Source organism: Dermacentor andersoni, chromosome 1 (genome assembly GCF_023375885.2).
Source record: "Dermacentor andersoni chromosome 1, qqDerAnde1_hic_scaffold, whole genome shotgun sequence".
Classification (NCBI taxonomy): domain Eukaryota; kingdom Metazoa; phylum Arthropoda; class Arachnida; order Ixodida; family Ixodidae; genus Dermacentor; species Dermacentor andersoni.
The window spans coordinates 327819112-327841811 of record NC_092814.1 but is presented as its reverse complement, the minus strand read 5'-3'; the positions used below and the strand labels follow the sequence as shown (position 1 = coordinate 327841811).

The following is a 22700-nucleotide window of genomic DNA, read 5'->3' as shown; positions in this document are numbered from 1 at the left end:
GTAACAGTGGTCCAATCAATTAATCGTATGGTGTTCCGTGGGGTGGGACTGGACATTCCTTTGATGACAAGGTATGTGGGAATATGATCACTCCTGTGTGTCTCGATATCCGAAAACCATTTAACATATCTTGTGAAAGTGCTGGAGACGAAAGCTAGGTCAAGACAGCTGCCATAATTCACGCCTCGTATAAACGTTGGGCTGCCGTCATTCAGGAGTGAAAGGCCGTGGTTACAGGCGAAGTTTGCAAGTCTTTGCCCTCTTGCATTTGTTCTTGCGCTTCCCCATGCTATATGATGCGCATTAAAATCTCCGATGATGACATATGGGGCAGGGCACACAGACAAGATGTTCGTTAATCGTTTGGGATCAAAAATACTTGAAGGCGATATATAAACGCCTACAAGTGTAAACATGAGTTTGCCCTTTTTAATTGTTAGGCAAACGTATTGATTTTTATCATGAAGCGGAATCGGCTGGCGAACATAGGTCAGTTTTCGACGAATAAAAACGATGACTTTGCTGCATGCATTAGTTGTTGCGGATATAACAGCTTCGTCTCCCGATAATCTGACTGGTTTTGATACGTTAGGCTCACATATGACAATGACTGGGAACAAATTAGTATATATATACTGACGAAAGTCCGAAAGGCGTGATTTTAGTCCTCTTGCGTTCCACTGTATGATTGACGCTGCCTTGACTTCCTCTCGAAACGATGGGCGATGGCTGGCCATGTCTCTATTCGAGGGACTCAAGCACTGGGCTTAAGGCGTCCAGTACTTTCAGTGCATTTTGAGCAGACGTAGCTCCAAGGTTCGACAGAATCACTCGAATGGCATCTATGAGGGGACGCAGCATTGAAAGGACTTGACGATCTGCTTTGGGCGTGGCATCAGCGGCAAGAGTAGGCTCCCGGGCGGGCTTGACAATCTGTAGTTTTGTGGGAGATTGCTGGCTCGGAAGCGCAGGCCATTCTTTTTGAGACAAATTCCTTTCAGGCGACTCCCTTGTGCTGTTCAGCCCCTTTTTGGCCTGATTGGAGAACGTGGGTGCTACAATGGAAGCGGACCCCTCGTTTCGCGGTTCTGCCTTTTTTGAGGAGGTTCGGTGACGCCGACGCCGACGCCGGATCGTTGCAGCAGCCTCCCTGTGTGTCGAATTGTCCCGAACCATTTGCTTGAGAACAGCGACCTCTTTCTTGATGCGAGGGCAGTCCCTAGACGAGGCAGCATGGGAACCATTACAGTTGCCGCACTTTAGGACAGTAGCCTGGCACGTCTCCTCCGCGTGAGGTTCAGCACAACGGGGACACAGTATCGAGTTTGGGCAGACACCCTTGACATGTCCCAGCCTAAAGCACTGATGGCATTGAAGAGGCTTTTGTACGAAGGGCCGAACAGGGTGTCGGAAGTGACCGACTTTGACGTGTGTTGGTAAGCATTGTCCTTTGAAGATCAGTTTGACGCAGCGCGATGTTCCAAGGCGGCTCACACGCGTGATGACAACACCCTCACTTGCTGGTTTGACGAGGATAGGCAAGTCCGCGTTGGTAATGGCGACATCGATGTCATAAATGACACCTGCTGTGGATGCGTCATCCATCGGGATATATGAACGCACTTTGATGCGCCCTAGCACCGAGATTTGCTTCAGTTTTTCGAGCGCACTCCCGTTGTTAACATCAATTGCGAGGACATTTTTGCGTGCATTTATACGAATGTCCTTAATTTCATTCGGCACGACCCCTTCCTAGAAAACAGATAGTTCTTGCCTGTTTAGCAGTCGGAGTTTGTTTGAGGGCTCTTCGGGTACGAACACGATGGCGTGAGGCCAGCGTTCAGGCCTTGACTTCAGAGTCACCGTGCTCGCTTGCGTTGATGGGTTCGCGTTGACAGTCCTCCTTTTGGCCCTCTTTCTGCGGACAGTGATGAAGCTATCATCCGATGAGTCTTCATGCGACATTGAGTATAGCTCAGTGTCCTCGGTGTCACTGAGCACGCTTCCTCTCTTCCTCCTGAGGGACGGCCTTGATGACCTCTGGCCAGGAGGGCCTCTGGAAGGCTCCGCGTCCATGGCCACAAAACCGGGAGCCGAGGCACCAGGAAATTCCGAAGAATTCGTCGGAAAACAGAGAACACAGATAGAAGCGTTCTAAGAAGAAGGCACTTCGTCGTCGTCCTTCTGCGTGATCCCGAAGATAGTGCAATGCAGGGCCGACCCGCGGCGGAGGTGAAGCAGGCGATAAGCACTCCCCATACGTGGGCCGATCCTGAAGCTAGTGCAATGCCGGCCCGACAGGTAGCGGAGGCGAAGCAGGCGTTAGGCACTCCCCATACGTGGGCCGATTCCTAAGATAGTGCAATGCCAGGCCGTCCCGCGGTGGAGGTGCAGTTCGCCATTAAGGCGCCCACATACACAGCTTCGCTGGTCATCCTTCTTCACAGAGTGGAACGGCAGTGAGTTCTTATTTGAAAAGCTGCAGCGATAAGCCTGTATATGATGGCAGTCCATTTGCTAAACTATTTTAGCACTAGTTAGCATTCGTTCATTACTTAACGTGGGTTCTCTTTCTTTCTTTTTCTTCAAGGCAGCGAAATAGGAAAACGGCACTGCAGGGTAGGGTATCGCCGGAAGGAGTAACTCGACGCTCTTCCCGTTTATTTATGGCCCATCCCAACTGTCCTCGCGGGTCTAGTAACAGGTTACGAGGCCAGAAGAAGTGAATTACCTGCGTCGGGGTAGACGAGACTGCCAGCCTAACCAGCGCAGAACGTCGCGATTTCCTCGTTAACGGGAGGCCATTCGCGTAGTCTAAACGCGCTCTATAACTGCACCGCAGTGCGTCTTCCTTTACTTGTTACTCCTGCTTCCCACGTCAGCCTTAGCATGTGTACGGAAGTAGCTACTACCTTCATATATATTCTTTTTAACTTCGGACGACAGAACTAGAGTTCTTTTTTTGGCCATCAATCTCTCTCTCTCTCTGTCCTCTCTCCTCTTCGTTTTTGTTCACACTTCGGCCTAATCTGCGCACGTGTCTCTGCTACCGTATTGCTTTGTTTACTTGAAAGAAAATCTTGGACGATGCAACTTGTATGCTTCAGACTGCTGAACGCAACTCCCACCGGGCTGAAAGGAGTTAAGACAGATATTTGCGAAGTTCTAGAAATTCTGCCTAGACGCCTCCCGCGCGGAAAAGGATGCCACGTGGCTAGCATGAGGTTTAAATATGTAAGATAGTTTACACTCATGCTAAAGTTGGTCTCGATACCTGAGCCTATCTGTCATTGTATATAGAAACAAGTGTTATAGTAAATCATTTCGGGTGCTCTGATGCCTTCCAGTATTTTTATAAGGTTTAGGGAAGAGGGCTTGAGCCTTGATTCATCGAAAGGTATAACAAAAAAGAAAAAAAAAACCCGACAAGTAGAAAATGACATGTCGGCACTGTTGCGAACGCCTGGCGAGTCGGTACCTTGTTAGCAACCTTGCTTTAGCACCTTATGCGGAAACTGACTGGTCGGCATTCAGCAGGTAAGAAGTCCTGCCAGGGAGCAGAACTAAGTTCCTGTAGATAGTTGAGAGCTTTAGAAATATCGCACCCAAACTTCTTTGCGATGCCCAAATTGAGTACCGCACACGCCATGCTTGCATGCTTTTGTACACCTGTTTGCGTTCTTTCGTACGCCTGGTGGTTTGCGTCCCCCAACTATGGGAGCATAAACTTGGCTTTATGGCGTAAGCGTGCTTCGTCACAGGTCGGAGTTTGGGTGCCATGCAGACGCTAATGCCAGCGATCGGCGTGTTAACGAGGTGGCCTCTGCGGTGATGCTCAATTTTATACTGCACTTACGTATATAGAAGTTTTCTCAATATAGTTCAAATATACTTTAAAAATTGCTAGAAATATACATGAACCGGATGGTGTTCCTGTAGCCGTAAATACGACGCACCTGTTTAATTTGGTGACTTACTTTTTAGAATCATGGGAAGTACTGTCTCAAATTTGTTACACGCACGAAGAAAGAATTCAGCGTCGGCAATCGACAAAGAAGTTCGTTCGCTGGAGAATTTTACATATCTCATGTTCGTCGATACTTCGTATAATTTTAACGTGCCATTGACGGAAATTGCCACCGTTGTTATTCCTCGTCTTTGGTGGGTGGTTCTTTGTCAACCTCCATTACTGGCTACTCTGTCGCCCTTTTTCACCGATGTAAAACGTGTGGCGACATAAACAACACTGACTAAGTAATCTAGTTGGTAAGACCAGAATCTGTATTCTTAAATAAGTATGTACGGTAGGTCTGTATACGTAAGGAAAGGTGCCGCTGAATCGCCATGGCAGACGCATTGTGAGAGAGAGAAAGAGAGAGAGAGAGAGTAGCCGGACAAAAGCAAAACAGTTCTTACATATTGCTACGGGAATAGCGTGTATTTACAAATTAATACTATATACAAGGTTGTCATAGCCACAAGAAGCGGCGATTGATGCTCCACTATCGTGTGCCTCTGGCCACTTCGTCGCTGTTGTCGCCGTCCTACCGACAGTACCAGCCCTACGCTGTCTCGTGGCACTAACCCCCCCCCCCCCCCCCCCCCCCTCGGGCGAAAGTGCCGACCCGGCGCTTGTTAGGGCAGACCAGAAGGGGCCGTCACGTGCAGCTTAGGTCTCACAACGTGCACCGTAGCAGACGGTGGTCGCGTAGACGGCGCTGGCTCGACGACTGGTTCCATTTCATATGCAAGGTCGGGGACTTGGCGTACCACCCTGCAAAGGACAATCGCAGCGGGATAGGATAGGAGAGACCGGTACGGCGAGACGGAGACTGCAGCAGCACGAGGAAACCTGGGGAGTAACAAACGTCTCTGTGGCGACGGTCATACACGGCTTTTTGGGAAGCCTCGGACACTGTGAGCCGTTCATGAATGATCTGCCGAGCTGTACCGGCGCGCGCTATGGCATTGTGAACGTACATAGTGGATGAACTTAGAGCAGCGGGAAATAAAGTATGAAGAGGCTGAGAAGTCGTGTTAAAAGAGACGATAAAACGGTGAGTCGCCAGTGGTGTCAAGACTGGACAAGTTGTAGGCGAAAGAAACATACGGCAAAGTACCGCCCAAATCACGGTCGTCAGCAGAAACGTACATAGAAAGCATGCCGGTCAGAGTTCGATTCAGGCGCTCTGTGAGTTCTTTCGTTTTTTGGTGGTAAGCGGTTGTGAGGTTGTGGCGGGTAGAGCATGAACGAAGGATGTCCTCGATGACGTGAAACAAAAAGTACCGGCCTTGGTCGGTCAGAAATTGTCGAGGTGCACGATGATGGAAGATGATGTCATAAAGAAGAAAGCAGCATCCGTAGCGCAGCTTGTCGTGAGGGCCCGGGTAATGGCATATCGTGTCGCATAGCAGGTTGGCACGGCGACCCACTTGTTGCCTAATGTTGAGGTTGGAAAGGGGCCAAGAAGGTCGAGCCCAACACGAAAGAACGGTTCCGTGGGGATGCCGATAGGATGAAGCAAGCTGGTCGGAAGTATAGCTGTCCGCTTGCGGCGTTGGTGTTGGTCGCAGCTAGCGACATATCGTCGCACGGAGTGGTAGAAACAATAAGGCCAGAAGAAACGACGCATGACGCGACCATTAGTGGGGGCGACACCAAGGTGATCAGCGGTGGGCTCATCACGAAGCTGGCGGAGGACAGCTGACCGCAGATAGGCAGGCACGACGAGACGGCGTTCAGGGCCGTCGGGATGCATGTTGTGGCGGTATAAAGTGCCGATGTGAAGACAGAACAATTGGAGTGAAGGGTCGAGTGTGATAGGGCTAAGACTGTCGATGATGGAACGTAGAATTCAAATTGAAATTAAATTGTGAAACTTAACGTGCCAAAGCCACAACCTGATTCTGAGGCAGGTTTTAGTGAGAGACTCCGGATTAATTTTCACCACATGGAATTGCTTAATGTGCAGCTAAATCTAAGTACACTGGTGTTTTTACATTTTGCCCCCATCGAAATGCGGCCGCCGTGGCCGGTATTTGATCCCGCGACCTCGGTGCTTACCAGCACAACGCCAAAGCCACTAAGCAGCGACGGCGGGTAGAACGTCACTCCGAGTCGTGGCGTTGTTCGTCCCCTATATGAAGGAGGTCGGAGATAAACAAGACGCAGGCGTCGGTGTCTTGCTCGATGACGCCAAGAGAATCCGCGAGATACCGTGACAGGCAATCTGCATATTGATCGAGCTGGTCGGACTTGTGCACTACCGAAAACGAGTGTCCTTGGAGGTGGAGAGCCCAACGACCAATGCGGCCTGTAAGGTCTATGAGCGAAGGAAGGCAGCATAGAGCATGATGATCAGTTACGACGGTAAAGATGCGGCCAAACAGGTAGGAACGAAACTTGGCGGCAACCCGGACAAGACGAAGACACTCTCGTTCTGTTATTGAGTAATTCTTCTCCGGTGTGGACAGTAGGCGGCTAACATACGCAATAACGCAGTCGTGTCCGCACTGACGCTGAGCGAGGACGGCGCCGATAACTTGGCCGCTGGCATCTGTGAGAACTTCCGTCGGTGCAGTCAGATCAATATGCGCTTAAATAGGAAAAGTCATGAGGGCATCGAGAAGCGCCGAAAAGGCAGCAGCTTGGGGTGAGCCTCGTGTAAAAACGTATTTTTTGAGGAGCGCAGTAAGGGGACGCGCAATGTCGGGGAAATTACGGATGAAACGGCGGAAATAGGAGCTCAATCCAATGAAACTTCGTACGTCTTTAGCCGAATAAGGTACGAGAAAATTCTTCACGGCGCGAACTTTTTCAGGATCGGGCTCGACACCCACCGCGTTGACGAGATGGTCGAGTATGGTTATTTCACATTGTCCGAAACAGCATATTGAGGAGTTCAGCTGGAGGCCGGCATTGCGGAATACCTAGAGAATGGCGGAGAGGAGCTGAAAATGACTGCCAAATGTTGGTGAAAAACGATGACATCGTCAAGGTAGCACAAGCAAGTTGACCATTTCAAGTCACGAAGAAGCGATTCCATCATGCGCTCAAATGTGGCCGGCACATTGCAAATACCGAAAGGCATGACTTTAAAAGGATAGAAGCCTTCCGGAGCTACAAATGCGCTTTTTTCGCGCTCCAGTGGATCAACATCAATCTGCCAATAACCTGAGCGAAGGTCGATAGACGATAAAGATTGGGCGCCGTGAATACATTCAAGTGCGTCGTCTATACGGGGCAAGGGATAAACGTGCTTCTTCTTTACCTTGTTGAGGCGTCCATAATCAACACAAGAATCCCCAGCTTCTGTTCAATTTATTGACCAGTACAACAAGACATGCACATGGACTAGAGGAGGGTTCGATGATCTCCTTCGCCAGCATTTTCTCGACTTGCTTTTGGATTATGTCGCGTCTCATGGGGGAAACGCGAGAAGTGCGCCGGTGAATCGGTTTCACATCGCCGGTGTGAATTTTGTGCCTAAAGGCTGTAGTCTGGGCTAATGGCCGATTCTAGAGGTCAGAGAAAGAGGTCTTCTGCTTGCGTAAGCGGGAGGTCAGAATATATAATTTTGTCGAAAGTGGCACATGACGGCGATGGCTCTGAGAGAGCCTGAATCATCTCGAGGGCCGTCGACGGCTAACAGAGAAATATCGCATTCCTGCAATGACGACACGGTGGAGCGTGATACCGGCAGGCATCACAAGAGTACTCTTACGTTCAAAAATGGCAGGCAGGCTCTGTATCTGCGTACGGTGACCACAGTGACCACAATTTGCGTCAGTACCAGGTCGAGAACTGGGGAACAACGTATTCACCAACAAACACAGGACGAGAGGGAATGGAATGAAGGGGGCGCAGGTTGCGGCTTGCGGTGGCATATAAAAGCCTATAAAACATAAGCGGCAGGAAATGTCGGATATTACGTGGGCGACAACGGGGAATTCCAGTTGAAGATTACCTGTCGAGCAGTCGATAAGGGCTGGGTGCGTCGAGGGAAAGTCGAGGCCAAGGATCACGTCGTGAGGACACTGCTCAAGCAAGTCAAACAAGACAGTGATCTGATTGCCAGCAATGCAATATACAGGGTGTCCAAACTATCGTTCACCAACATTTTAAGATATACAAATGCCACATTGTTCGACAGAACCAAGGTAATGTTGTTTGCCGTAGCTTGGAGATACTCAGATTATTTTTTTTCGCATTCCGCCTAATCATATAATTCGTTTTAATTAATTAATTTCTCGCATACTATGGTTAAATGAACAAAGTCAATGAGAAAATTGTAGAGCAACATGAAAATCTCCCGATATAGCTTTCTGTTGCTCAATAGATGCTGCATAAAAGTGTTTTACCGAGCGGGAAAGAAGCCCGCGAATACACGGAAAGTGCCTCGAGCGGGCAGTCGCACGACATTTTTGCTTGTTGTTGGGACTCAGGGTAGCGCGTAGGCCCAGAATTGTCCAGGCACAGGAATGAGTACGTCCGGGAGTAGGAGCGAAAGACAACGGGGTTTATTTTACATTATTTGCACTGGCTCCAGATATGGAAGCCCACTCCATATAGGAGCACTTTAAATGTATGAGCTCACTACATGCCTGAGCACACATCAGGACAAGTAAGGACACACATGTCAGCAGACTGTTGGAATCTCAGCGCTGACACCCGTTGTTGCAAATGGGTCGCAAGCCCCAGGGGTAGCGTTGGCCTGGCGGCCTGGGGCACAACTGGAAGCATCCGAAGGTCCTGGCAAAGCATGAGTCGACTGCTAACAGAACAACTTGTTTATTCTAGCATCGCAAAAGAGCGGCCGGTCAGGTCGACCGAAGTGGAGAGATGGGAGAGCACGTTACTCAACAGAAGAAATCGGAGCCTCCCTCTTGGCGTCCGGGGGCAGCTGCTCTTATACTCTCGGAGTTCAGGGCAAGAAGGAACGCCTCGATAGAGGCGCACGTGACGGGGCACGGACACGCTGAGAGACAGGTTGAGACGAGTGCAGTGACGCATCCGCCGGGCCGGCGCCGGTCAGACCTCCTCGCTTCACACTTGGGGAGCTCCTCTCCCCGTCTGCCGCGCTTTGACAAGCATGGGCACCAACATGCACACACACGCACACTTGAAGACACGTGGCATTGAAACATGCCTGGACGCGCTTGGCGGGGAGGCGTATCGGCGGCGCTGAACGGGCCAAAATGTCCGCCGCTTCGAACGAAGCCCCGGCGTCCGTTGCATCCGCGCCGGCTATACCGCGCGTCGTAGGCGAAACGTAACAAGACGTCATAACAGGCCACTGCATTAAAGGTGTCCGGTTTTAAAGCAGTCGTCTTCCCTAGGTGACTAGACTAGCGAATCTGATAATTGTGTATCGGCCAATCCTAATCGTCGAATCGTTCGCACAATCCCAGCCATGACTTCACACCGTCCCTCCGGAATCCGCCTCCTCTGTTGCACCATCGCCCCCGCGTACGTCGCAACGACGTGGAAAACTGGGAACCTGATGCCGACGCCGTTCCCGCGAAAGTCCTTGACGTTGGCCCCTTGTAGCAATTAGTGGGCTCTCTCTGACGGTCCGCTTGTCAGGGTCAGGTTCGAGTAGCGTGGCCTTCGCGGTAGTTACCGCCTCCACAGAGGGCGGCGGCTGTTGTCGCTTCGAAGTGAGCGCCTTTGTTTGCACGTCACAGTCTATGTCAGGCCCGTCGCCGTCTGGGCGCGCGCAGATGAAAGGACTGCCTCGATGTAAGCGTCCAAAGAAGGTTCCTCGCTGTTTCGAGACGTAACAGGCTATTCGCAGGCTTCTTTCGCGTTCAGAAAAACACTTTTGTGTTGTAGCACGTATTGAGCAACACAAAGCTGTATCGGGAGTTTTTCCATGTGGGTCTATAATTTTCCCTTTGAGACTTTTCATTTAATTATAATGTATGAGAAGTTGATTACTTGATTAAGACTAATCAGGTAACTATGCAGAATGCAAAAAAATTGTCGAAGTATCTCCAAGCTACAGAAAACACATTATTTTGGTTTTGTCCAGCTACGTGGCACTTGCATGTATTAAAATCTTGGTGCATGATAGTTGGGACACCCTGTATATGAAAAGATTTGTGAATTTGACCACAGAATTTCCTTACTCTTATGAATGAGTTATGAACTAAAGCTGACGGGCGAGACTAGCGACCGCCTAGACTAGACGGGACCCGACATTGACCGTGGCGCTCAAAGAGCTCACCAGAGGCGACAACGGCCGCCGCCCTTGGTGGAAACAGCTACCGTGAATACCACTCTACCGAATCCTGACCCTGGCAAGCGGGCAGTAACGAATGGCCCACTAATCGATAAAAGGGGCCAGCGTCAAGGACTTCAGTGGGAACGACTCCGACATCAAGTTCCAAGCATGTCACGTCGTTGCTTCGTATGTGGGGGCGTTCGTGCAAAATTGGAGGCGGAGTCCGGCGGAACGGTGCCATGTCATGGGCGGTATTTTGCGAACAGCTCAGCGATCGTGGTTGGCCGAACCGAAGAACATTGAGTTTCCCCGACGAGAGAAGCGGGATAAAGAAGTGCATAAAAAGTGGATCCTGAGTGTATTGCGGGTGTGCTGCGACTCGCACACGTGGTCGCAGTCGTACTGGTGCTCGTACTCGTGCATGTAAACCATCGCCATCGACATGTAAATTTGTAATTGAATCCTTTTTCTCATCTCTCGGACGGCTCCCCGGACCTCTCGATCGCATGGCACCTGGCACATCACCAGCCACGGTAATGTAATGGCCACTCGGATACCGAGTCACAACAACTGGTTGACAGCGGTGGGATACGCTATACTGGGTCCGAACACCAGCCTTTCCCGACCTTTTTCAAACACATGGACAAAGCGTTTGTTGCACCTTCTGACAGAGTATCAGCGACATTGCCTCTAACCATAGTTATTTTCTCTGTCTTTTCTTTAACCCCATCCTATTCGCAGCCGGCCATTCACATCAGGAAAGAAAGGCATGATAGGCGGGTCTCGCAATATATAATAGACGGTTGAGCTCATGAGGATATAAAAAAAAGAGTTTAAGAAAAAAAATGTTAGCACGAGATGCGCGCTGAAAGCATGAAGCAGTAAATAAACGAACGACGACAGCCTCCCACGAGGAACGGCTTCCTTTCTGCTCCAAGTGCTGTACACCAGCCGCTGAGTCGGCGAAGCAACTGATTTTGCACGGCGCGGCGGGCAAGCTTCCTGCTTCATTCATTTTAATGCGCACCATTCGAGACGAAAGGACGTAAGAAAAGAAAAAGAAAGAAGACAAGTACAAGAATTTCGAGGAGGAGCAGGCGTTACGATCCCAGTTCCGGTGAGAATGAAAAACAGAGTTCTTATTTTAGTGTTTGTGTGTGTATGCTGTGTGTGTGTGTCGACAAAAAAAATGAAAAGGGAATTTGTAAATAGCTGCCCGAAAAAAAAGGGGATTGCGTCTTTCCATATGAAAAGATATTCGCTCAAGCATCTCAACGTGTTCTTTTCTACGCGCTTCTTTTCTGTTCCTGTTATTCCCTTCCGGAATATCAACGTTTTATGCTGATCGATATACTTCTTTCTATCGCGTGTGGAATCAATATGCATCGGAAAGATCAGTCGATTATTTTCATTTCTTTATTAGAGCGTCAGCCAAAAACCTTCGCGGCAAGGCATTGTTAACAGGTGAAATGGCAAAAAGAAAGACGATGCAAAAATGTAATTTAATGTTCGGCACAGTTAAGATTTATATAGTACACACCATTAGTCCATTAGCGGAGAAAGAAAGAAATTACGACTTCGGGAAACGCTGTATGTATGAAATTTGCGACGTTCGTTATCTATTACATCAGGATTTTCTTCATGGAAACGAAGTTAAATAAGATAGTGCCGCCTACGGTTACTAATTAAGCCGCATAATGTACGAACAAAAAACGTAATGTTGCCATCCGCTCCACTTTAGTATCGAGAGAAAGCGTTGCATACACGATAAATTTACGACTGCGGATTATCGCCATATCGAACAGATTCTGTTCATTTCTAAGCAGTGAGTGGCGCAGCGCGTGCTCCTGCTTTCAGTGGCTCAGTTTATTACCTTCTCGATGTCTGCCTATAAAATCGTTGATATGAATAGGCGTGAAAATATAAAAAAATAAACTACAGCTGGCAACTGCCTCTGGAAGGCTAACATTTCCCAGCTACCCTTAAGGGGAAACCACTATAGGACAGAGGAAAGCAACAAGGCAAAGCATATATATACATATATATATATATATATATATATATATATATATATATATATATATATATAATAAAATCAGAACGGCGCAGCGGTCACCCTGAGAAAGTCCATGGCGCTTATATGGTGCTAGATAACAGAACATAATAATCGAGAGAGAAAGGGAACGAAGCTGTTGTTGTCTCCAAAATACTAGAATATATTGGAAGTAGCATATTGAACAAATGCTGCATTTTTGAAGAAAAATTGCGAGAACCTCAGGAAATCAAACGCAGAGTAGTAGGCCAAATATGGTTACTGATTTAAAGGCCAAGCTCTAAAACGAATACCATTGAAGGCGTTGTTGCAAAAGCGGCTGATTTACTGCTTTCTTTCTAGCAACTAAGCGGTGCTTCAATTGGAAAAGAAAATCAGCAGCTAACTCGATATGAACAAAAAAAGGAAAAGGAAGAAAAATCGCAGTTTTGCCAGAAAGGCAAGCAACGATAGCGATAGCAAAGTTTTAGACAACTGCACGAAGTAATAGTCGTAGTTTTATCGACCGTGTATATCGCATTATACATTCACTTCCTAACTGAATTGCCAAACATGAGGTGCCGCGCGCACAGGTAAACACGAACAGATTTCACTCAATGGCCGCGGACACTCAATTTCAAAGCATGGCGAAGAGCGGCAGCAGCGGTGAGCGAATTACCCCACTCGCTTCAACGCGTCACTGAAACTTGAGATTACGCGGCATCCCGCACTAGGCGCGCGGGAACGCAGGTCACACGAAGCCACCATCCTTCTCCACTCACCCTCGCACGCTTTCCCTCGCACCCACAGCATACGGTGCGCGGGCCCGGTATTATCGCACCTGGACGCCACCACCGGCGACGACGGCGAAAACTCCTTGCACAGTTAATGCACTACACCATATTACAAAAATAGAAACTGAAGAAACAAGCAAAATGGTGTAGTTGTCAAAATACATCTGACAGAAAAGAGGAATAATAAATAAATTACCAACCCTTCCCATATACCGGAAGAAAGGGGGCAAGCGAAACTTGTCCTGCGTGCACCTGACCTTCGTCACGGTTAAGTAACCCACAGGTAACGGTACCAGATTACTTCGGCCTCCCGCTCCCTTCAGCTCGAGATCTTCTTGTCGTTGCTGTCGAGTTGCCTGTGCTCGGGTGGCTCTAAGGGATGGATGGGCGCCGCTGACCGCGAGCCCTTTCACGGACGAGTTCTTGCCGTCGCTCGTCGAACGCTGCCCTTTCCTCGGGAGAACGCACAACGCGTGGCCATTCCATCCGTTTTACGAGACTGAACTGACCGGAAACGTAGCCGGCGCAGCGCATATGAAACCCTTTCATGCCCTATCCCTCCCCGGCCGAAGCGAAACGGCTCTGATTGGTTGCGTACGTGGCGTGAGCACGCGCCTATGCTGTTGGAATGCTTGCTAATGACTCACGCTCCGCCACCGGCGCAGCTGTCAACTCATGACACAGCCTTTTCACGCAGCTGCTCTACTAGCAAATAGGCTTTTGCGCGACCAGACCGCCACCGAAACTTGTGAGCCAATACAAGCTTCGCTCGAAAACGCCGGGGCCGTATTTCGTAAGGATTATTCTTCCACGTTGTCGCGCACGAGCAGTAAACGTAGAGGATTGTGGACGAGGACCAACGAAGGAGTGATAGTTGGTGCCTTGTCCGCTTGACGCTTCGCTAGAACAAACAGCTAGGGATTCTCGAAATACACTACCGTGTCTATTTATTTCTTGTCACCATAGTCCTGCAGAGTGGCCAATCCGGGCGACAGCGCTGGCTTGGAAACGTGCGAGGCTGTGACGAAATACGAAAAGAACGCAAACTGAACAGAATCGTCACGAAACGCAGCCAGCGGTGGCCGTTGGTCACGGCTGCATCTTAGTGCTTCTGGCACTCATCACATAGCTCTGGCCTATGCTAGTAAAGGCGGTGTAGTGACGTTGCCGTGCATATAAGTAGTAGATCGTCACTCATAGACTCACCTCGCAGGACACAGGTGTCATCGAGTTTCTTCGTCTTTCAATGTTTATTTCACGTCGTGCCGATAGTACCATTGGCATGCAGTGCAAAAATATTACAATTTATTCCAATTCTCTCTTTCTTGATTCGCCTGTGGCTCGAGCAGCGCTTCGCCTACGTCTTCATGAGGATCGGCCGGTGGTGAGCGGTGGATGTAAGGGAGAAAATCGTGCCAAAGGGAACATCACATTTTATTGGCCTATGCATTTCAGCAAGTGAATTGATGCAGGCCGCGAAGTGACGCATTCGCCTGCATGAGTACAGTGTCATCCAGTTCCCTTGTGAGCGCATAAAATACTAAACAAAAAATGCTGTATGCGTTGTGCGAGCTCTTATGGAGTCATTGTTGCTGCCCCGTCATTCATTCGCATGGGCTCGTTCTCACAGAACAGTTAGTATTCTGCACCATCTACTAAAAAGAGGAGCCCGCTAAATTGTACCAGCGTTTCTACTTAATTAAGGCTGTCCGCACAGGTCTTAAAAGAACATTTGGAGAATTCGAACCACGCAACTCCCTAGTGACACTTCCGACATAAAGCTTTCAGTACCTGCGTGGTGTTTTACAACACAGTTCGTTTAGCTTCCTACGCCAGCACTACAAAGCCCGGAAACATGAATTGCTGAATAGGAGGCGTCAGTTAAGCTCGTCGGTTAAATCTAATCTCGCAGTTCAAGCAATACCAGTGCGATAGTTCTCCAGAAATGTATTGTATAGCACGCGAATAGTACGAAAATTACATCCTGTCACGTTTACTCTTACGCTGGCTAAGGCAGCGCGACAGAAACCACTGTGGTGGTTTAGTGGCTACGGCGTTGCGCTACTAAGCACGATGTCGTGGGAACATATGCCAGCCTCGACGGCCGCAGTTAGATGAGGGCGAAATTCTGAAATGAACACGTGCTTTGAATTTAGTGCACGTTAAAGATACCTAAGCAGTCAAACTTTCCGGAGTCTTCCACCACGGCATGCCTCATATTGAGATCGTAGTTTTGGCTAGTAGACTCCAGGATGTTTTTTTTTTGTTGTTGTTTACCATAATGGACGACCGAGTTTCAGATGCGGCGGCCGTGTTCGCACTGAGCCCACGTCGCATATCGAGTATCTGGATGCTCTGCACAGGTTCACCAATGCAGAGGGGTTCAAGAGTGCTGCAGCCGCGAACGTCGCCGCGGCAGCACTCTCTGTTTCCGACCAAACAAATAAAAGGCCCACTCACCCTGTGACTGGTCCTGGTGCCGTTAACGGTGATGTTGGTCTTTCCCGCTCGGATGGTGTACTCCACGGGAACCGCCGGTGCTCCTCCTCCTCCCCCTTCAGCCGGTGGTGGTCTGGGTCCCACGACAGTAGGCGACCACGACTCGGAGTGGGAACTCGGATCCGCCGTCGTTGTCGTCTCGGCCTCCGCATTTATCGGGCCTTCCTCGCCGCCGTCCGACGTCGACCCAATTCCGTCGTCGTCCGTCGAAGGGGCCACGACCTCAGCTGAGGGGGCACTGTCCCGACCTGAGTCGAGGACAACATCTCCGCAGCCAGCGCCGCCGGGACACTGCGAGGGTTCCGGCGGCGGGCCGGCGAAGACGGAGTAGTCCAGCGAATTGTCATCCTGCTGTGCGTCGGCAGGGTGCGCCAAGCTCGATAGGGACAGGCACGCCAGCGTCGCTGTCAGCAAGAATGCTACGCACACCTCCTGCGGAGAACGTGGTCTGCGCGCGTGGGACCGAGCAGTCGTCAGCCTGTTCGGATGCATGGTTCTTCACCGGAGTAGCAGTGCGATTGGGTCGAAAATAGTGGCGTTGCAGGCTGAAAGCGCTGGACTTGCCTCCTGCGAAAGAGTGTGACGCAGAGGCACGTTTTAGTGCGACGATCTGTCGACTCTTCTCTTTTTTATTAGTGCTAGGACGCCAAACTCAATTAATCGGCTCTACTGGCGAAACGTGGGCCGAATTCACAAAGCTTTTCATTCGTATGAGCTCTTCGCCGCTAGCCGGCCACCGCCGTTAATATGCCGGACATTACCACTGGCTAGGAACTGCTCTTACGAAAAATTTCCGCGCGAGAACCAGAGCAAACGCAAGTGGGAAACCAAAAGAAGACACTTGTGCTATTATCTAATATTGCGCTGGTAATTACTTTCACACATCCAGCAATAAACTAGCCTTTCTACCAGCATTAGTTAATGCACTACTCCATTTTACTTTCTACCATTTGAACTCATGGTCGGCATTGAAAAAAATGCTTTTACGCTATAATCGTTCCTCAGAGCAAAATTCCGGCCGATCCTAATGCTGAACATGTTGGTAGGGAAGACGACCAGCCAATGGCAAACAGCACTTACGAACGAATAGTTTTGTGACATTGGTCAATGCGGCCAAGAAACAGATTGAAAGAAGCCTCGGTTTCTTGTCACTGAAAGAGAATAATTGGTTAATGTGTTCACATGAGTTTTGTTTTCTTTTAAGTAAGAGTATTCCATTACAATGTAGCATACTTGCACTTGCGAATTAAGCTAGTGCCCGGTGTACCAACGAGACAATCGCCTTGACACACGTATTTATGACAGCCGCGTCATCGCGGAGGGTGCCTGCGTAAATGGAGTTTTGTAAACAGAGGCTCCGGTTTCTAACGAGACAATTTCGAACTGAACTACAAGCCTTAGTTCGGTAATTTTTACGCCAAAGTATGACACCAAGCATACTTGGAAAGTATGGTGTATTTGTCAGTAAACGGTTTGTGGCTGCAAAAGCGTTCTGTTAACGGCAAGGCGAAGCTTATGTTTTTTTTTCTTTTGTTTTGGTTCTAAAGAAATACGATATGGGGTGAACATTTAGACTTTTGTACTGAGGAATACGATACATGCGGTACCTGTGGATGTGAGGACACGTTTGCGCATCACATTGGTCAACGTCCTCGCTTCAGTGCGCCTAAAAAAGAACTGTCAACCCCATTATACAGACTGGACAATCACCTTCTGTCGGAAACGAGAATCCCGGGGCTCTGGCCCAGAACGTCCTCAGCACAGAAGGCGCTTAACGCGTTGTTGCGCTTCTTGAGAACCAGCGAAGTGAGTGACAGACCTTGAGAAGTGTTGTGCGCTTTATCGCACTCACGTAGCTTATTTTTCAGGGTGTTCTTTCTTCTTCTTTATTTTTTCCTTGTGTGTCTTTCTATCACCATTATTCCCTTTAGCTCTTTAACCCAGCACCGGGTAGCCAGCCGGTCTATGATTTGTCTAAACTCGGTGTATTTCCCTCCTTTTCTTTTCGTATTTCTCCTTACTGTGAGTTCCCGGTAGTGCTGAATGGCTGTACGGAATGGAATAAATATACCCACAGCGCTTTGTGGTTGTATGTTATTTCCTTGTTATTCATGTCGGGACTTTTCCGGCATCCCCGAAGTGTCATTTCTTTATTGCATAGAACGTGCAGCTCCCTTCCTTGTATAGCATGAGAAATGCCAGTAGTTGCCGACATCTCTGACAATGCGAACATTGTCAGCTCACAGACTTAACAATGAAAGAAAAGACGGGGGGTGGTATCCTACAAACAAATTCATATGTATAATAACGGTGCGCAGTCAATTGGCGCCTGTTCGTTGGCGTATGCAGACATACCCAGATACGATGTCAATACGCCCGTTAATTACGGACCGATTTCACGAGCGAGCAGCTTTCAAATCTCGATGTCTGGTTCGTCGCCCACGAGAATGATTGTTTCGAACTTGACACGGTTTTAATTAGGCAAAGCAAAGGAGTATTAACCCAGGCGCGATCATAAACGCTTAACTTAAAATTTGGGAGAGATACTAATGTAAAACATGAACCAATAGCACAAAGCAGTTCGTAAAAACAAATGTCGGCCAATCTTAGAAAGCAAACAAATTCTTAGCTGAAATGGCTGGGCAACGTAAAACACTTCTTGTAGCAATGAATAGCTATGTAAATTTGGCACATAAGCTTATTTTTCGTGGGCATTCTATCAGGTGGTGGCCGCTATTCGTTTCGTATCTTTTCTATAGCGCATGAACCGAGCATGTCGCGTAACGCTTTGGAGGTAAAGTTGATATCAGTGAGCGATACTATCCAAATGATTCGCTTAGCTTGTCGATGGAGAACGTTTCTTGTTGCGGCAAGAAAGAAGAAAGCTATGAATGACCAGCTTCTTCGTAGGCGAAAAAAGAGGATGCTTACAAGTGCTTTCGCGAAAAGATCGACAAAAGTCCCAGGAGCTTTACGCTTGACTGCACAGGCGTGACGGGCACTGTCGGGCAAGAAAACAAGGGAGAAGACGGGGAGGAAATGCCCGTGAGACAAAGAGGCGGTAGATTCGATGAAAGCAGCTGCCCAGTCCCTTCGGAACATAGTTCTGGGCTATCTACGAAGGTTTGTGTCTGAAGTAGCGCCTTAAGAACAAAAAGAGACAAAAGCTTTCGTTGCTTTTTGCCTAGTGCGCCCCTCCCTAACGCATGTCTGACGAACTCTACTACGCGCGGAGGTTTCTAGGATCTGCATCCGACCTACATGTATCCGTCATCGGCCGGGAGTGAAAATCTCGTTAGAATCCTTTGAGGATACAGCACAACAGTGTCTCCCAGGCCTTCACCAGACCACTGTTATGCATGTGAAATAAGGATTCACACTGCTAACTACTGCAGTTCGGAATCAGACACTGCAGAAACGGCCTCGGAAGCTGGATACGTTTCTTTATGTCACCCTTGTTGCGAGAAAAGAAAGCGAGACCCGAGGACACACGTTGCGTTCACGAGCCTGTAGAGTTCAACAGACATACGAGTATGAATGGCAGTGCAAGCCAGCCGCTTTGGTGAGAACTTCGGTGCCCTAAATGTTAGGTAGAGTGACAAAAAACAAAGAAACGAAAAACACGCACATCATTTTGTAGTCTTAGCACCGCTCACCCCCCCCCCCCCCCCCCCCCCCATGCATTCGTAGCCGCTGCTTCGAACCCTCGTTCTGCACGTATCGCCGTAGTCTCGGTTAGTGCGTTTTGAAACCTTTCCTATGACGTATGCCTTTGCCCATTGTTGGTGCCTGCTGCCGGTTCCATCTTCAGTGTCAACTAACTGAACTGATGCTCAGTATTATTCATAAAACAAATGCCTGTACGCATGTTGCGGCGTAAGGACGGTTCAATCAGTATAAACTTTATTTAACAAGTTAAAGTACAACAGTAATGGATTGTAACTAATGTTTCAATGGCTTCTCATCGGCGTAACCCTAAATAGAGAGTTCTATTGATATTCTAGTTTATAACTAACTTGGTTCGTTTTTGGTAACTTCTCTCAGCACCTACAGAACCATCGCCGGGAGCCTTCATTTCCTATGAAAATATCAATGTAACATGCGCGCAAAGCGGGCTTGAGCATATTTGTGATTTGGGAGCTGAAAGGATACAATCCTTTAGACGTGGGCACGTCTAAAAAGCATGCCATTAAGAATTTTCATCAGCTGACGTCGAAGCAGACTTAATAACGGGCAAAACGCCCTCGCACACAGCGTTAGGGACTAGAACGGAATTGAGTTCTACTGTTTACTAGATTAACGAGCGCTCTTCGTTAAACCTCAACGAAAACATCCGAGTGGTCTTCTCACGTGCAAATCCTAGTGTCTTATATAGCTGACAAGGAGGTCTAGAACGCTTGCTCTTTTTTGTAGGTGACGAAGGAGCACATAATTGCTTTGCTCAGGTTCTCACGCACACTGGCGGCGTTGCTCTCAATATGTACGAATTCTCGTGAACGACAGACGTGAGAAGCAAACGACGCCGCTACGTTTTGACATGGTGGTGCAGCACGGACAAGACACGGAGTATATATTAGACAGCGAAAAAAAAAATGATACAGTTGCGTTAGCTAGAAATTCAGAGTTGCACGATTGCAGAATCCATATCTCTCGTTAACGCTTTCCCCTATATCCGCGAGCTTCGCGGAACCCGTTCGCTGTCAGTTTCGTTAAAGCTCGCCAGCGCCCACAGCGGTAGCTCTGTGGCGATGTCGTTGATTTTTTTTTTTAATTATGGGGTTTTTACGTGCCAAAATCACTTTCTGATTATGAGGCACGCCGTAGTGGAGGACTCGGGAAATTTCGACCACCTGGGGTTCTTTAACGTGCACCTAAATCTAAGCAAACGGGTGTTTTCGCCCCGATCGGAATGCGGCTGCCGTGGCCGGGATTCAATCCCGCGACCTCGTGCTCAGCAGCCCAACACCATAGCCACTGAGCAACCACGGCGGGTAATTTCGTTGATCTACAGCAGAGCACGCGCTCATGTGTTTGATACCCAGCAGCGGCGGCCAGTGCCTGATTGGGGCACAATGCGCAAAACACTCGTGTGCGGAGCTTTGGACGAGCGTTGAAGTAGCCCAGGTGCTACTAAACAATCCACAGCAGCGTCTCTCATTTTCCTAGCGTTGCTTGGGGGACGCTAAAGCGGTAAACCAAAAAAAAATTACACCTTGTCAGGAATACATTGCGAAACGAAGGGAAAGTGGCTTCTCTATGTTACTACTAGGACTACAAGCTGGCATATACGACACTATTGTTCCGGCTCAGAAATTCCACATCGCCCGCGATCACGCCACGACGGCTGGTGTCAGTCACTTAAGCATCGATATACGCTACCCGCTGTATCGTATGGGTATATTTCAACGTTGGGAAAAAATTCACGCTGCGACAGTCTACTGCTGTCGTAATGCATTCGGTCACTCGGACGTAGTATGGTAGTCGACGGCACTGCGAAGGTGAGCATCTGACCGCCTGCGCGCGGACAAACGCGTACCACCAAGATGAATTAAAGATCGCCTGCTCAGTTGGCCGCTAGGGGTTCACTAAAGCCAAGACGTTGTCATCTTTGCTCTAGTTAGAACGAAAAGAAACCTTGGCCTTCAAATATCCACAGTACTCTCTCTGTGAAGATCGTTTGCACAATCGCTCTATCACACTTATAATTAGGTTTTCCCAGCACTTGAAAACGAAACGTTATTTACACTTACCAGTGGTGCTAAGTTCACAAAAGAATAGTAAGTATCGGTAATCTGCAGCCTAAACAAACATATGAGGTGTTATTATAACACCTCATATGTCACATGTTCAGGTGCGGCTGGTCCTGCGCATGCAGAAGGTGAAGCGTGGGCAACATCGAAGCGTATGTTTGTACGGCTTGTCATGAAAACGGCATACTCCTCGCTCACAATTTGATTAGTCGAACTTTGATCCTAATGTTTTAGCGCCCCACTCTTACATAAGAAAGGAACTAGTTTAAAGTCGCCGATCAATGAGTGCGCAAAGATTACTGGAGCAACGTGACACGAGGCGTACATGTTATGGTAAACGGCGCCTTCCCGAAGCAATTAAGTCTTTTATGCTTTCCTCAACGGCGGTAACTTTGTAACCTGCTTAGGAAACTCTTCGAAAGCAATTAACTTGCTTCTCGAGCATCCAAAGTTCCCCAATTAAAACAAGTCTTCCCTGAGCGTCGTGAAACAAGAAAGGCAGAGAGACAACTGAAAGCAACTCCCTCCCCAGTGACACGTTTAACGAGCGAAGCAAGCAGTGTGAGATGCGGGGAGAAACGAAGCACAAAACTAGATAGGAATAAATGTATTGTATCCAGGAGTTCACAATACATTTCCCTCCCTTCTTTCGCAGAAACTTGAAAGAGTAACTTTCGTAATTTCGGAGTCACAAGCACGAGGCTGTCATTCGATGCAGTTTCTCCTTTCTTTTTGCCGTCGTTTCCAGATTGTCAAAATACGTAAGAAACGGTTGATGTAACCATGCACAGGAACCCAAAGGAAGCAGAGGAGAAAATTAATATTTTTTTTTAGTTGCACTTTGACTTGATTTTAAATGATGGTTATATTTTCGACAACGTTGATATTCCTAATATAGGAAAAGGGTAAGAAATATCAGTTTCTGACACATTTTGTAGCCCAACTCCCTACCTCTGCCTGACGCGGGCGGAGTACTAGCAGCTCATTTATGGGCACTGTGGTCCCTTTGTCGAGTTCATTATTGATGTCATCTGCACAACCGATGTAGCCCAGGGAGTGTATGAAAAACAGCTTAACCAAATGAATATTCCTTGACAATATGAAGTAATACGAATTACGATTGACAGCACAGGACAATGACTGTGGTGATGGTGGTGCTGATTAAGACGATTAGATGACATGAGCATCCCCTCTGAAACGGGGTGATGGCCCATGCTACTGAGCCTTTCTTTAAACATTTTTGATGCACCTAATTTTAAACTTTTATGCTCTGTGCTACGTTGTCACTGTAGAAAGTTCATTTCAATACACGTTCCATCGTGATAATGATCATGATGATGATTTTTTGGCAACCCCTTGGAAATGGAACGGGTACAAATAATCACCTAGCCTGCTTGAG

General features: G+C 48.4%; 1 protein-coding gene across 1 annotated transcript in view; it reads right to left on the bottom strand.

Moving 5' to 3' along the window:
* The window catches only part of Ccn (cellular communication network factor protein Ccn), a 344692-nt gene that overhangs the window by 94764 nt on the left and 227228 nt on the right, over positions 1 to 22700 (bottom strand). Inside the window, exon 3 of the mRNA XM_050166655.3 lies at positions 15513 to 16118. Coding sequence (XP_050022612.1) covers positions 15513 to 16043 — 531 coding nt within the window. The 5' untranslated portion in view covers positions 16044 to 16118. The remainder of the gene's footprint in view (positions 1 to 15512; positions 16119 to 22700) is intronic.